Here is a 14,490-nt window from a genome sequence, read left to right as displayed (position 1 = left end):
TACGCACTATTTGAGCAAGGACCACCTAACATCTCCAAGCCAGGTCTCTGTAATATCAATGCAGAAAAAGTCTCACAAAAATTAAACACTTACCTGTGTTCTCTGGTTCCATACATAAGTGGACAACTTTTTCCGAATGTGATTTGTCAACCCTCTTAGTCCTTGCTTTCCACAACACCCATATTTTGCAGATAATCTGCTCCTGGAAGCTGCTGGTCACCTCTTCCATCAATCTTCCCGACCACCCAGAGGTACGACAGCCTGACTTCCCAATCTTATGAGACTTTTGGAGGCTGTTGCCTCAACAAAGCCTCTGTCATCCCTGGGTCATTTGAGGAAAATTTCTAAGAATTGCTCTAATTTCTTTGTTGACAGCCTACAGCTCTTGAGTGAGGTTAGTCATCCCTATACCCGTGAAAACTTCCATTACTTGTTCTCGGTTCTACACGCTGTTTCTGCTAAAAAGAGAAAATGACAATGAAGCTGCATATTTATTTCAGGCATTTCTACTTGAAGCTTGGATACAGTAGCTATTTCTTTGCTCATATTCCCAAACCTCTTTCCAGAGAGTAATCAATCCAAAAAAAAGTTTCTTTTGGCTTCTCCGAGAGCCACATCACCAGTGTTTTTATTGCCGTCTGTTCCTTTCTAACACCTCCACTTCTACCAAATAAAAATCAGCTTCTGGCATAGCTCTATCCATACAGCTCAGCTTCTGTTCAGCATCTCACGTGGACAGTGTTCTCACAAGTAACTCAGTTATTTTACTTTCAAAGAGAACTGCTTTTTATATTATCTTGACTGAAGGGTACTCATAGCATCAACCGCCATAAAAATGTACCCTGCCTCTGTATACTACTACAGTTTAGTGATAGATCAGAGACCAACAAAATCATTTTGCATTGATTTTTTTTCCTAAGTGCATCCAAGAACGGTAAAGGTACATTGATTTTAGCACCTTCAGTCTTAAAATTGTGGCACTGATTTTGCTCTGCAGCGTTCTCTGTGACTAGCGCAAGTGTAAACTTTAGGATATTAGCCCCCGTGGCACCAACATAAAAGGAGTACCAGGCTGCTCTCCTGATGAAAAGCTCAGATCAGGCAGCAGTCAACCATCCATTTTCTGCATAGGTGAAACTAACTCCCTCAATTCTCTACATAAACTTCAAGAAATACCCAGGTAATGGCTTCAGTGGAGCAGTTGGATGTGGGCCCATAAAGGCCTAGAGGGTACCTCGCCTCCACCCAGCAGGTATCAGGATCTACTACACCAGCGTTGAGTTGGCCAGTTAAGAGACTGTTAAGAAAACTGCGATCATTTGACTATTTCCCATAGAAATCAGTCTTCATTTCTTATTTTCCGAAAGGTAAAAGCTGACAATAAGCAGCAGAGTAGCGCCACTGCTTTCATGCAGAGATCTTTCGTATCAAGTTTCATCCCAAAATGACTCTTTGCGTTCAAGTTATAATAGATAACAATGTATACATATGATGAATCATAGATATTTATCATGGGAAATACTAGTAAAATATTGAACCCAATTCCATGACCAGCTATGTTTGAATGCAGGATACAAACAGCTTGCTTACATTACATTAAGAAACACAAAGAAAATCAAAAGTTTAATGGCTATTACCTTATTAGCATAAAATTAAAGCACCTGACTGCATAATTAACTGAAAATATTCAGGGGTTCATTTTTAGAGTCCAAAGAATTCCTTAAATTATTGTGTCTTTTAGGCAAATTTTTCTGTCACTCTGAAGAGTTCTCTTCGCTGCAGATTAGAAAACACAAACTAATATCGATATAAAAGCCAATATATGAAAATGGCCCAGAACAATAACTGCAAAATCCGATTAGCATATTTACATTTCAAGTTCCATTTATAATTAAGCCTATAAAAAATCATAACTCTTGTGTAAGATAACATAAAATTAATATAAAAAACCAAAACCAGAACAGAGTGCTGCCAGCGTTGCATGTGTTATGCACAAAGAGACAGGATGATAATGCTTAACACTACTGTAAGATATATGAAAGTTGATTCCAACAATTGCACTATTTCATAACATAAGCAATTTCAGTTTCAAACTCTGGCAGAAATACAGTGTGTGCAACATTTCATCACCTTATTTCAAAAGAACTATAACATGGTTACGTTTGTATCTTCACAAATAAAGCTGAACAAATCAAGGGACGCTAGGTTTTAAATCATCCACATGCGGGGTTTATTAAACTATTTTTAAAAGAAATAATGTAAACAAAATATTTTTCCACTACGAAGTTTCTTCGGGCTCATTACAACAATTCTGAGCATAATTCAAACTAATGTCTGTGAGTTTTGTGGACCATTCACACAGAAATAAGAGACAAATAGCCTTATCATAGGAAAATGAGCTAGAACTACAAAACCACAAAATTAGCATTATTCACAAAACTATCAAATCTATTTTCAATTTTTTTTTAATTGATTATGTCAAGGGTTTTCATCTATGAGTTCCAACAGTGTCTCGTCCTCCCTGTAAGAGCAAACAACAAATGGGGAAGGGGGCAGGGTGCAAGAATTAAAATCTTAAGGAGACTGAATAAGTAAAAAAAGCTGACTAATTCCCAATACTGACGATGTCCTCCATTAAAAGTATTTCCCTCCTCTGGACCTTTGCATTACATCTGCTGAAGTCATGCTATTCTCCTGAATGGTAGGCTACGTCCAAGTATGTGCTGCTCATAAAGCTTTCTTTCCAAGAGATGGTAATAAAACCCCTTAAATATAAATAGTACATATTAATGCTATAAATAATGCATTAACAGATTAATACAGAAAAGAAGGGAGTTTTATTCTGGTTCCTCCTTCTTCCAGGACAGAGATGGTTTTATCTACAGACCTTAGTCACAATGGTGGTCAGTAACAATTCTAAAAAAAACTGAACTGTGGAAAGATTGATTTCTTTCAGAATCCAGTCATTTAATCCATTAGCACTCTAATGTCCTTGTTTCTCCAGACATCACTGCTCTGCCGGTAGGAGCATACATATGTAGCAAGACCTGATGTTACATGCAATAAAAAATACCTGGATCTCATCACGTTGCCCTTTTGGTTACTTCAGTTGACACTTGCCACACAAAGGGTAAGGAGAGAGAAGTCCTTCTCAGATGACCAGGCTATCCTTTCTCATACCACAGAGAAAGCAGACGTAAAACACTCATAAATCATACGAAAGGAGCAGAAAAAGTGAACGTGTGCCATCCACCAACAAACCTGCCCAACACAGCCAGTGCCATCTCTTCTAGAGACTGGCAGATGCCCACCCAAGGCATTCATTCAACTGTGGTTTCACACAGCTTTCTGCGGATTGAGCACGCCTCTTCCAGGTGAGAATGGATGCTTTGGATGCGATGTGTTCATGCAAAAACAACTGTGCAAATAGGGCTGATGTTGGGTTTGGCATTTTGCTCCTACTTCTATGTATCTTTCTTAATCCATTTTTTGTTTTCCTCAAACTTAATAAGCCAAGAGATTTAAAAGGACCAATCAAACCTCATTTTTTTTCTAAAAACTTGATTCTTCAAGTAGTCAGTCCTATTGCAAGAGCTTTCATTTCAGCCTGATTTTCAAAGGAAACTATGGATATGTGGCTGTGCTCTCTGTATTTATACTACATCACATATTTATACTACAAAATTCTTCTAGAACTTCTGAATTTAACTAATTTCAATTAAAATTAGAGGTTAACAGCCTGAAAGAAACCAAGTTCCTATAACTTTGATGAAAAGAGGTAGCAGACAGAGAAGAAAAATGCTATTGATACTTCTACGATTTATGCAGAGAGCGCAATCAATATCAGGCATTGGAGAACCCACCTGGGAAAGCACTGTCATTAACATCTCTTCTGCTAGAAAGGCTTCATGTATGCAATTGTTTAGACACCAGAAAGTTCACAGAAAATGAGGCTTTACTAACCACGCTGTTCGAAGAACTATTTATAATACAATATCCACAAGAAAGCTAGCTGCTTATTTGTTAAACCATTTTTTCTTTGTGGATTTCTTTTTCCTTGCAATTGATTGTCTGATTCTGATAGCTATATGCACTGCACTAACTTTTTAGACACTGATATGCATTCTCTAACTATTCTCAGGAGTTTTGACTTTATTCCCCTGCATTTTCTTCTTCTGTGTCTACTTCAGTTCCCTTGGAGGGCGGAACATGCACCACAGTATGCATTTCGATGACTTCTGTGCCCCAGGGGCTCACAGGTTTGCCCATCTCTTTTTACAAGAAATGCAAACAAAGCATCAGTTAACAGACAGCTGCAATATCCTTCCAAAAGAACAACCTTTAAAAATATTGTTTACTTGTCTGAACACAAGATATCCTCCTACCCTTCAAAGTAAGTGACTGATTGATGGGTAGGCAAAAGCATTTGCTTTGACAGAATCAGACTGACATCAGTTTTCGTGTTCTTTGCTGTCTGAACAGTATCAAGCTGATCAGATTTGTAATTCTTCTGAAGCACATCAAACCAAGCAAAAAAAAAAAGAAAACTGCAATCCTTTTCTACACTGGACTTGTTCATTTGTCCAATATAAGTTTGTGAGTAATAAATTCCACTATGATAAAAATCCATTGTATAAACTGCTTTTTACAACTCCTGAAATACAGAAATTACCTAGCTTCTTACGACAACTTAATTTGGCAAGAAGATGAGCACAGATCAGAAGAGAGCTGCAACTCACCCAACTGTTATTTGTTCTTTAACTTTTTTTACTTTTTAAAATTGGCTGTTGCAGGATGCTAACCAAATAGTTAACCAAGAAGGCATCAGGCAATAATACTCTAGAAAATAGGCAAGTTTATATCCAAATGCAACTGGCAACCACTGACACCATAAATGGCCATTCTTATGCAGCTAATTACAGTGCCTTTCATAGTGGGGAGGAAAAAGTTGGACAGTCTGCATCGAATCTCACAAAAAAGATGACCATAAATGTACGCCTCTATTTTCGCAGTCACATGCAACTGAGATCACATGGTTAGGTACACTATACAATCCAATTCCCAAAATCAATAGAAAGAATATACAACTGATTTACATGCACATTGGATAAGGCCCCAGCTAGACTTTCACGGCCAAGATTGTGATACGGGTTGTGCTGAAGTACCTTACTATTCTTTTTGCAGAAAAGTGGAGCGTTTTAAAGTAAAGATCTGGCTGAAGACATAAAATCCATCTGGCACCTTACAACATTTAGATTTGCAGAGAGATACTGATCACGTTGCCTTATGCTGTACATGCATAGGCCTTTTCTTGGTTTTGATACTTGGCAGATCTATCGCATAGTATAAGGAGAGAGACGCTGCATCTTTTCAAGACTTTATACTCCGCTGACACACAATTTTTCAACACGGATATTTTAACTGGGAATAGCTCAAGTCTGAAAACTGTAATTTAAAATACATGTTATTTTAATATTTTAAAAAGATACCTATGTTTTATTCTTCTTTATAAAAGTAAAAATTCATTTCCACATACACTTAAAGTAATAGAAAATTTTATTTCCTTTCTCTCAGGAAGCCATTTCAAAATAATATAGAACAGATTTGTAAAACCTGTTTAACGCAGTCTGTTTTCTACTGTGCCTGAAGTACTATATGTGCTACACACGAAAGACTCATTAAGAAGAGCTTCTGCTACTGTCTCATTAAATAAGCCTCAGGGCCCAAAATAACACACCAAGATACGTATTTGAGACATTACATATTAGGAAAATTATCAAACTCCTTAAAAACTTAAGAAACTCTCAAATAGTCTACAACCCTTTATGCATTTGATATCTCAAACAGTAAAACCTAAAAATCTTAACAGTTTGCTCTAGTTCCTTTTCTAGTATGCATAAAAAAAGAGATACAATCTCACGGTCCAAGTATGAAACTGGAAATCAAAATATCTTACATCATGATTCGCCAAACCACACTATGGGAACTAACCCAATTGTACCTGTCTTCCCCCAGTACAACGGAGAGAATTGAATTTATACCGAATTGATCAAATCTATTCAGTTGAAAAAGAATACATGAGACATTTGGCTGCTGGGAATGAGTTTTAGAGAGCAGTAAAGCACATGTTTAGCTACATGCTAAAACCAATTGAAATGGCATTACTAGTAACTGAGAAACTCATGACTTCAAAATTTTTACTTCTGGACGACTGACCTAGTCTTGCTAGAGAATGGTATCAGATAAAATAGAAACCAAAGGACATTAATAATTACAAGAAGTAAGTATCCAATTCTCCCTAGGCAAAGAGAACTTGCACAATTTCATTTGCAAAAATGATGTATATAATTTGTAACATTACACTGAAGGAAAACACAGACCAGTGATAAAAAAATTTACAAGGTGGCCAAGGCCATTCACTAATCAAACAAAAAAATGCCAAAGGTAGGGAAAATTTCACAGGGAGTTGTAACTTACCAGCTTCTAAAATGTCAGAAGACTTGACAGAAGTCTTGAGAGACAGAAGATTGAAGTCTGTATATATACTGCTCTGACAGTTTAATTGAATCAAAATATCTAAAGAGGCACAGACAGTAAAACCAGATAAAGTGCAAAAAGGAATCTGTAAACTATCAAAGGAAATACTACAATTGGCTTTACCTTAGCTTTTTAATCAATTTAAATTCTCCACTTGGGTGTTTTTATACATTTTAGAACAAAAACTAACATTCAAAAAGACACTTTTAAGTTTTTTCAGGCCTCAAGTGACATGAACTTCTTTAAATCAACAGTCTAGCACTTATAGTCAAATAATGGAGAAGGAAAAGTCAGCAGATAAACAGAGATATTAAGTATATGCTGTCCTCACATATTCAAATGTGTGTTTGCTCTGCTTTTTATAGAAATGTCTTCATATAAGCTTTCAAAGCAAAATTAATCGTGCTTTCTAGCAGGACATTATAAAAAAACACTACCATGAGAGATAATAACCCAAACATTGAAAAACAGGGACTGCAAAACAGAGTCTAACTAGAAGACTATTATTTTAACACTATTTCTTATTTCTTCTTCATGATCTCTCATGCTTGCCATGCAATTATCACAATTAACTCCACATTCCTTGAAAAAAAGTTATTAATACATAAATGTCAAAACACGATCAATTCTTAATGTCTGAATTGCATTCTCGGTCTTCCAAGAGGATGGCTACTTCTGGCATTTTTTGCAGAAAAGCTTTAACGTTGTTTGCCAGATTGGTCCTTTGATCTTCCATCAGCATCTGCAGTCAACCACTGCTTTGGTCAGAGAGTCCAGTGTTTTCTTTTAATTTTATTTTAAGAGAGGAGGCACAAACTCAGAGAAAAGAGTTGTAAGTCCTGCAGTTTCAAATTCCTTTTGTAGATCATCCAGCGTTGAATATTCTTTGACTTCAAATGTCTGAAACCTACATTGTAAAAGGGAAACTCATGAACATGCCTGGATTTGTCAGAATGTAATTATTGACTTTGTTACTTTTCTATCCACAACAGTACTAAATTATACCTTTTATGCTGTGACTGTACTTTTGTCTCACACAGTACACTAATCATTTTCTCTTTGCATTTCTTTCCGCTTGAGTCCACATCTACCTTAGAAGTTTTCTGAAGAATCAAGTACTCCTAAATGACAAAAGAGAACAAAATATTAAATATCACCTAGTATCTTTGAAGTTTAGTAAAATAAAAAAAATCTATAACGAAACATACAGGTATTTTTCAGAACAGAGCAATCAAACTTTGAAAGTGCCAATCCTGAAAACTGCATGACTGTTTCTATTCATCAGCTTGAAGTTAAGCACAGTCTTGAGTGATCCAGAGAACGAGAGTTTGAAAAGCCAAAACATTCTTCTCCAATATTACCACAAAAACCTGCCTAATGCAGCGGGAGTTCCTAACTACGGACAGGAAGTTGAAAGCCTAGGCGTGCAGTAGGAGCACCACGTGGTCTAAGCCAAGGAAAGATGTAGGAATGAGGTAGAAATATGCGTTATTAATTTCTCATCACAAATTTTCTGTTTTCTGGGGTGTTTAGGGAATATAGGAGCCTGAACCTCGGCATATTACAGTCAGGAAGCACAGGGAATACAGGGGTATAATTACAGTGGGAAGCAAAGCAATAAGGGCCACAGGTCTACAAGTATCACTGGTTTCTTTCTCATAGAATAACCTCTTTTTATTAAATACAGAATGAAGTTGTTGGGCCTTCCTTATCTCCTAATGATCAATCTGTTTCCAAAATTGTTAATCTTCGAAAAACACACACAAAATATTCAGACACACAGGTTTCAGTAGTAAATCAATAAAACCAGTCAACATTCATTGTTCCTGCACCTTAATGTTGCTCCTGTCACCCTGAAGAAGAATCAATATTATCTTGCCCATGAACATCAGTCTTCCAGTCAGCCTTAGATCTGAAGTCCATTTTTCCACAGTTTTGACATATTTTGCCTTTGCTCTCATGTGATCTAAATGCAAAAGGAGCATCCAGATACCATCCTCTGTACTTGCTCCTTTTGACAAAGTAGGTTTTTCATTGCAAACTGTTGCTGATTGCCTAATGACATCCTTAAGATGCTGCTGTATCCAAAGAATCAGATCGTGTACCATGGGTTCAGAAAGATGCTTCTTTGCTTGTTCACGTAATTTATCTTTCACATCCGTACATTGGGCCCTCGTAAGCTGGTCTGAGTTAACAGAAATATCCGGTAGAGTTGATGGATAATTGACTGGTAAATGAAATAACAACTTTAAAAGTACATCTGTATCCAGCAGTTCTTTCACGATGATTTGAATTCTAAAGGTGATTCCATGCGTCTCTGGAAAGTATCAAAAAATAAACATTAATAGCTTGCTTGAAGTTGAAATACGTATATATTATTAAGTCATGTTGTTTTCTTTAACAATTCAACTCAAGTGATTGCCATTCTATATAAAATAAGGGGTGTGGGGTTTTTTTGCCGGGTGGGGGGCTGCAACCAAGGGCTCAAGCTATACTTGCCCGGGATCCTGAAATGTAACACTTCCATATCATACTAGAAGGAAAGTTATTAACACATTCTAAAAAGCATTCACACCTTTTGGCTCTTTCAAAGTCTAGACAAGTCAGTAATAAAGAACTGTCTCTCAGAAACACGTAAGTCGGCTTCTACAGCTCAATAGCAGCAACAAGGACAACCAAAAATAGAGACCTTTCTGGATGGACTCAGCACTGCCCTAACTTTGCTCCTAGAGAAACCTGTAGGATGTCTACCATCAATATCAGCACAAGGAAAATAGACTTGTACCAAGTATTTTTGAAGACAACCATTCAAAAGTAGTTCTATCCTAAAGAAAGATTTGGAAAGAAAAAAGTCAGATTCTTTGTCCCCTGTAACTTTCAGAGAAACTATGCTTAATTCTTTTCTGCCAACATCTCTACAACAGCTGGATTGTCTTAATTATAAGACATGTGGTACATCTGACCCTATATACTACACACGTACATATATATACACACTTATATAAAAATATGCATATATACACCCTCATATCTACTCAAAACCTGTTGTTGGTCTACTTCAGAATAGAATTATTTTCAGAGTGAAAAGAATATATACAGTACATAGCAGGAAGGGCAAAAGACCACATCCTCCTGCTAAATCACATAATCAAAGACATTGAATATGAAAGTTATGGACAGTAATTCCTGCAATAAAGTGCTCTTGACTAAAACACGTTTCACAGAAAAAACAATACAAAACTTCATAAAGTGAAAAGGGGGAACAAAGACCTAACCTACTTTTGCTCCTCTGCAATGAAGAAAGAGGGTACCAGATAAAAGATGATCTTCTTCAGATGTTCTCTGCTTCACCACTTTGATGCATTCTAAACACTTCACCCCATTTCTTTAAAAAATTGCTAAAATGTCAGGTTGATTCATTCTACAAGGGCAGGAGAAGCCAGATTTGAAAGGCAGATTAGAGCAGAGCTGAGTTTCAGAGGAGCTCTTTTGAAGTGACTTGCCTTCTTCTCCCCCTACCTTATCTTACCTTCCTTTACGTGACAGTCAGTTGAATTACGTTTGATTAGTACTGCTGACACCGCTACCAACCTCAATGCTCTCTATGATTTTATATTTGAACCCTATTAAATAAGTGAAAGAACCTAAAAGTGTCTTGGACAGACAGGTGCCCTTTAGAGAGCTTTGCCAAGGGCTTGTTTCCAAACCTCATTCCTGGGTCACATGAAGAACTCTGCAGGTCAGAGCAGTCACAAAACCAAACATCCTACAAACCCAATAATCAAACTCTATAAAGAAGTCTGCAAACATCTACAAACCACGGCTACCTAAACAGAATCAAACCCAGTGCCGAAAGCAGTGGACACAAATACGGTGAATTAAATGAAATGACACCCAACCATGCGCACAACTACAGGCACTACATGTCAAAGCCTTTTCCCCTGTCAATGGGAGTTGGTCTCCAGTTTTCAAAGACCCCACAAAAGTTTCCAGACTATTTTTAAGACAAGTTTATTCCCCAAAAACGCACCAGCCTTGGAAGAGACTCCAGTCTCCACAGCATCCATCAGGCAGCATGCAGCCCTCATTCATGGGCCATGGCTACGCAGGAGGACCTTAAGCCTTCCCATTCCAATCTCTGTCTTCTGCTCTGACAAAATGTTTCTTACTGGGCACCAGCAACGATAGCTCCTCTGCCATTACGCTAGGCTTGATACACATAACCACACACACAAGAAGAAAAGCCTGCACTGCACCTCCTGGGACCACCAGCACCCTCTTGGCCAGCATGGAGGGTCTCCGCACACGCCTGAGCATCGCACTGCACAGACAGTGCCTGCCGACCCACCTCCTTCCAGCTGCCCCTTACACAGGGCAGCCATACCAGGAATGTGGACAGCTGAACGCAAGCAGCATTTGGCTGAACAGTATTAACATCGTTATATTCCTGCCCATGAATCACTTTATTTTAAACTATGCTGCCAATACATTTCAAAATGCACAGCCTATAAATGAGTTGAAGAATACTACTTTATTGCCAGCTTAATTACAGTGACAGAAAAACATGTTACCTTTCTGATAATCCTCCTAAGATTTTTCCCCTAGCTTGTCATAACAGATCTCACCAACTCAGAAGTAGCTGAGGGATGAACAGACAGGCCAACCTTGCCCCTTCGGCAAGGGCCTCCTGCTGCAGTGATCATATTCTTAAGCCTCCAACAATCTCACACCTTTCCCTGTGATGATGAACTAATCCGAAGGAAGCAGCGCAGCCTCGCATCCCAAGGTGTATCACCCTGAGCCATCGCGAAAAGCCCAGCCGTGCTCATTTACATCTGCTTCAGACTTACTTTTAAAAAAGGAGAATTGGTTCAAAACGTTTGCGGGGCTACAGTGTCTAAAGTTTATTTAGACATTCCAGCGTCCATTTTATGCACCAGCGCTGCAGACGGCTGGCAGAACAAAGAGCAAACCACCGTCGCCCTGCGTAACGAGGCTCTAAAGAAATATTTCCTTTGTTTGCACACGCTACAAGGTCTGAGTTGTCTTCACAGCAAAATGGTGATTATTTCTGAAATAAAAGGTTGGGTACCTGGCATTTCTGGTTCTGGTGGCATTTAATGTGCTAATAAGACGAAACTCAATATATTTTAACTCATTTTCCCCCCCTAGCTGCATGCTTATCAGTATATTTAGCTCTAGCATACTTCAGATTTTTTCTTATGTTCCATGTCAACCAGACAGATATCCCCCTCCTCTCCTGCCCAAAGGCATTTTATGCAACACATGCAGTCTATTTTTAAATTCAGAAAATGGCACCTACTAACGTACAAGCTTAGAATATATAAATATATTTTTATAGCAAGCTTGGTGAGCAAACCAGAAGAGAACAGATTAACAAGTAAATTATGGATTTCTATCTGTAACGCTAATCTTTGTAAATAGCTATGTAAGGTAAAAAAGATATGCCATAATTAGTTTATTTAAATTCATCAACACATTGGTTTTGATAAAAACATATTTTACATTCTGAATACTTTATTGTTAAATCCCAGAAAGTCAAAGTTTTTAGCATGCCAAGAGACCTGCAAAAGCACTTTCTTCATTCCTCAAAACCATAAATCCCCCACGGCCTCCTTTTTGATCCCATGGATCTACACGCAAATTACTCTTCATGTACTACAGATAGCATAATATAACAGCTTTGCCGGAAGTTACTTCAGTGGACCATTTGTCAATGATCATTTATATGGTTTAAAGAGATAAAACAAATGTAAGCTAATGAATACAGCAAAACTTAATTGTATACAAACTAAAGGATCCTGCAGTGTGTAAAATAGAAGTAAATTCTCAAAGTAAGAAAATTACCAATAATCATTGTTGTAAATAATCTTTTCAATTCCAGCAGAAAACGATGGAAATCAATATGCATGATCCTAACATATCATGAAAAAAGCCTGGCTAAAGGTACTGCAATGTCACTTAACATCAGTATAAATATAATAGCCTGTTCCCATTGTGTACTTGTGGCGCTTCACTTTATGTTCTGGGAAGGTTTCTAAGCCTTTTTTCATCCTGGTTATTTATAAACACAAAACCATTTATCTGTATATGAAGCACAGAGAAGGATGTGTGTATATTTCTCTTACAGATTTGGAGAAACAGACATGCATATGCAATGTTCAGATACTTTCACATTTTTAAAAATAAACATCTGTTAAGCCTGGATATTGTATTTTCAAACTATGCCTGAAACAACATTCTGAACTTTTTGACTTTAAGAAAATAAAACTCAGTCGAAACATTTCATCAATTGTATTTTTAAAATACAACTCTAAATACCAATCAAAAAAATAAAATGGCAGAATTACCTGCCTACACTGGAGCAAGAAGCATGTCATGTAGATCTAGACACAAAACAATTCTGCTTTTAGATTACCCCAGTTAATGGTGCTCCATGCAGACACTAATGTCTTCATCCCTCTGAGGCTGTCTACACACAACGTTCTCTTTTCAAATAACCACCTGCTGTTCTGTGCAAATCTATTTCAACAACTATTTTCAAATAAAAGTTTGAGGTTTATTCAATTAAGTTCTTAGTAACTTTTTAGTTAAAGTGAGTCGCTCAAGAGCAGCCACACGTAGTTCCACACCAAAGCAGCACAAAGTTATTTTCACAGAATCGCAGAATGGTTGAGGTTGGCGGGAACCTCGCTAGGTCACCTTGTCCAACCTCCCTGCCCAAGCAGGGCCACATAGAGCAGGCTGCCCAGGGCAACATCCAGATGGCTTTTGAGTATCTCCAAGGATGGACACCACAACCTCGCTGGGCAACCTGTTCCAGTACTTCCTCACAGTAAAAAAGCATTTCCTTATCAATCCCAATTCTTTTGGCCTGAATACACATGCAAATAAAATCTGATGGCAGGCCACTGGATCCATTTTTAACAGCATTCTCCAGGGCTTTACTGCAGTCCAACCAGCAGGAAGCTGCTGGCTGGCCATCGCTCTGCTGGGGAGCTGGGCAGCACACTGCAATGGCTCCCAGGACACCAGGGAACATAAGTGATACGGAATATATGCATATTCTGTGTGTGTGTGTATGTGTGTATATATATCTCTCCAAAAAATATATAGGAGAGTTGTCACATCTGTGGTAGGCACTAAGCAAAACTTATTTATGCTCTGGATCTGAAAAGACAGGCAACACCTACATATCTCACCTGGAACTTTCTTTAAGCCTGATCGTAACCGCTGTTGTACACCGCAACTACTGAGATTTACTCTCCCTTGCTGAAGGGGCGTCTTCACAGCACTGCGATGGTACAGACTGATAAAAGCGAGCTCTTAAAATTACACTCTGATCAGCGGCCACCATGGCTGGTGCAGAAAACGTGGAGTGAAGGTGCGTACATGTCCTGCGTTCCCAGGCTACAGCATCCGGCAGCTGATGGGAGCAAGCACTACGCATCTTCCCACCTTCCTACCTACAGCAAACATGAAAGAGTAGTACCCTGTAAAACCTACAGCCATATGTGTATTGCTGAAGCCAGAGAACACAGCGTGTCATATGGCCCGGATTATAACCGTAACCCCAGAAAAAGGCAGAGATGACCCAAGGCTCCTTATGCACCCCAACAGCAGCACCCCTATTAAATACTACAGGATAAATACCTGTTTTTCTTACACCTGGGAGGTGCAACTGCTTATTCACCTAAACAGCAGCCAGACCATTCCCACTGCCACCCTTCAAGCTTCTGCACGTACTACGAATGAAGAAAGTCGCTAATTATAAACGAATAGGACCTGCCAGGCTTTATCCCCTATAGAGGCCGGCAGCCAAGACACGGCAGGACAGGGGAGGAGTCCCCCATCTTTGGCGCTGCCGCGAACAGCAAGAGATTAAGCCAGTGCTGCCCGCCCGGGCAGAGCGCCCCCCCCCCACCTCTCCCC

At 38.6% G+C, this 14,490-nt stretch overlaps 1 protein-coding gene across 1 annotated transcript; it reads right to left on the bottom strand.

Moving 5' to 3' along the window:
* Positions 1–7,080: 7,080 nt before the first annotated feature.
* RWDD3 (RWD domain containing 3) lies at positions 7,081–10,737 on the bottom strand. The gene is made up of 4 exons (XM_009884906.1): positions 10,707–10,737; positions 8,370–8,854; positions 7,543–7,658; positions 7,081–7,444 (listed from the first exon to the last, which is right to left on the bottom strand). Exons 1-4 carry the CDS (start codon positions 10,735–10,737, stop codon positions 7,330–7,332), a joined length of 747 nt encoding a protein of 248 aa, XP_009883208.1. The 3' UTR covers positions 7,081–7,329.
* Between the last annotated feature and the right edge of the window lie 3,753 nt (positions 10,738–14,490).

This window comes from Charadrius vociferus, unplaced genomic scaffold, assembly GCF_000708025.1.
Source record: "Charadrius vociferus isolate BGI_N301 unplaced genomic scaffold, ASM70802v2 scaffold163, whole genome shotgun sequence".
Classification (NCBI taxonomy): Eukaryota; Metazoa; Chordata; class Aves; order Charadriiformes; family Charadriidae; genus Charadrius; species Charadrius vociferus.
The sequence above is the reverse complement of the archived record's forward strand: the minus strand, read 5'-3'. Positions and strand labels throughout refer to the sequence as shown.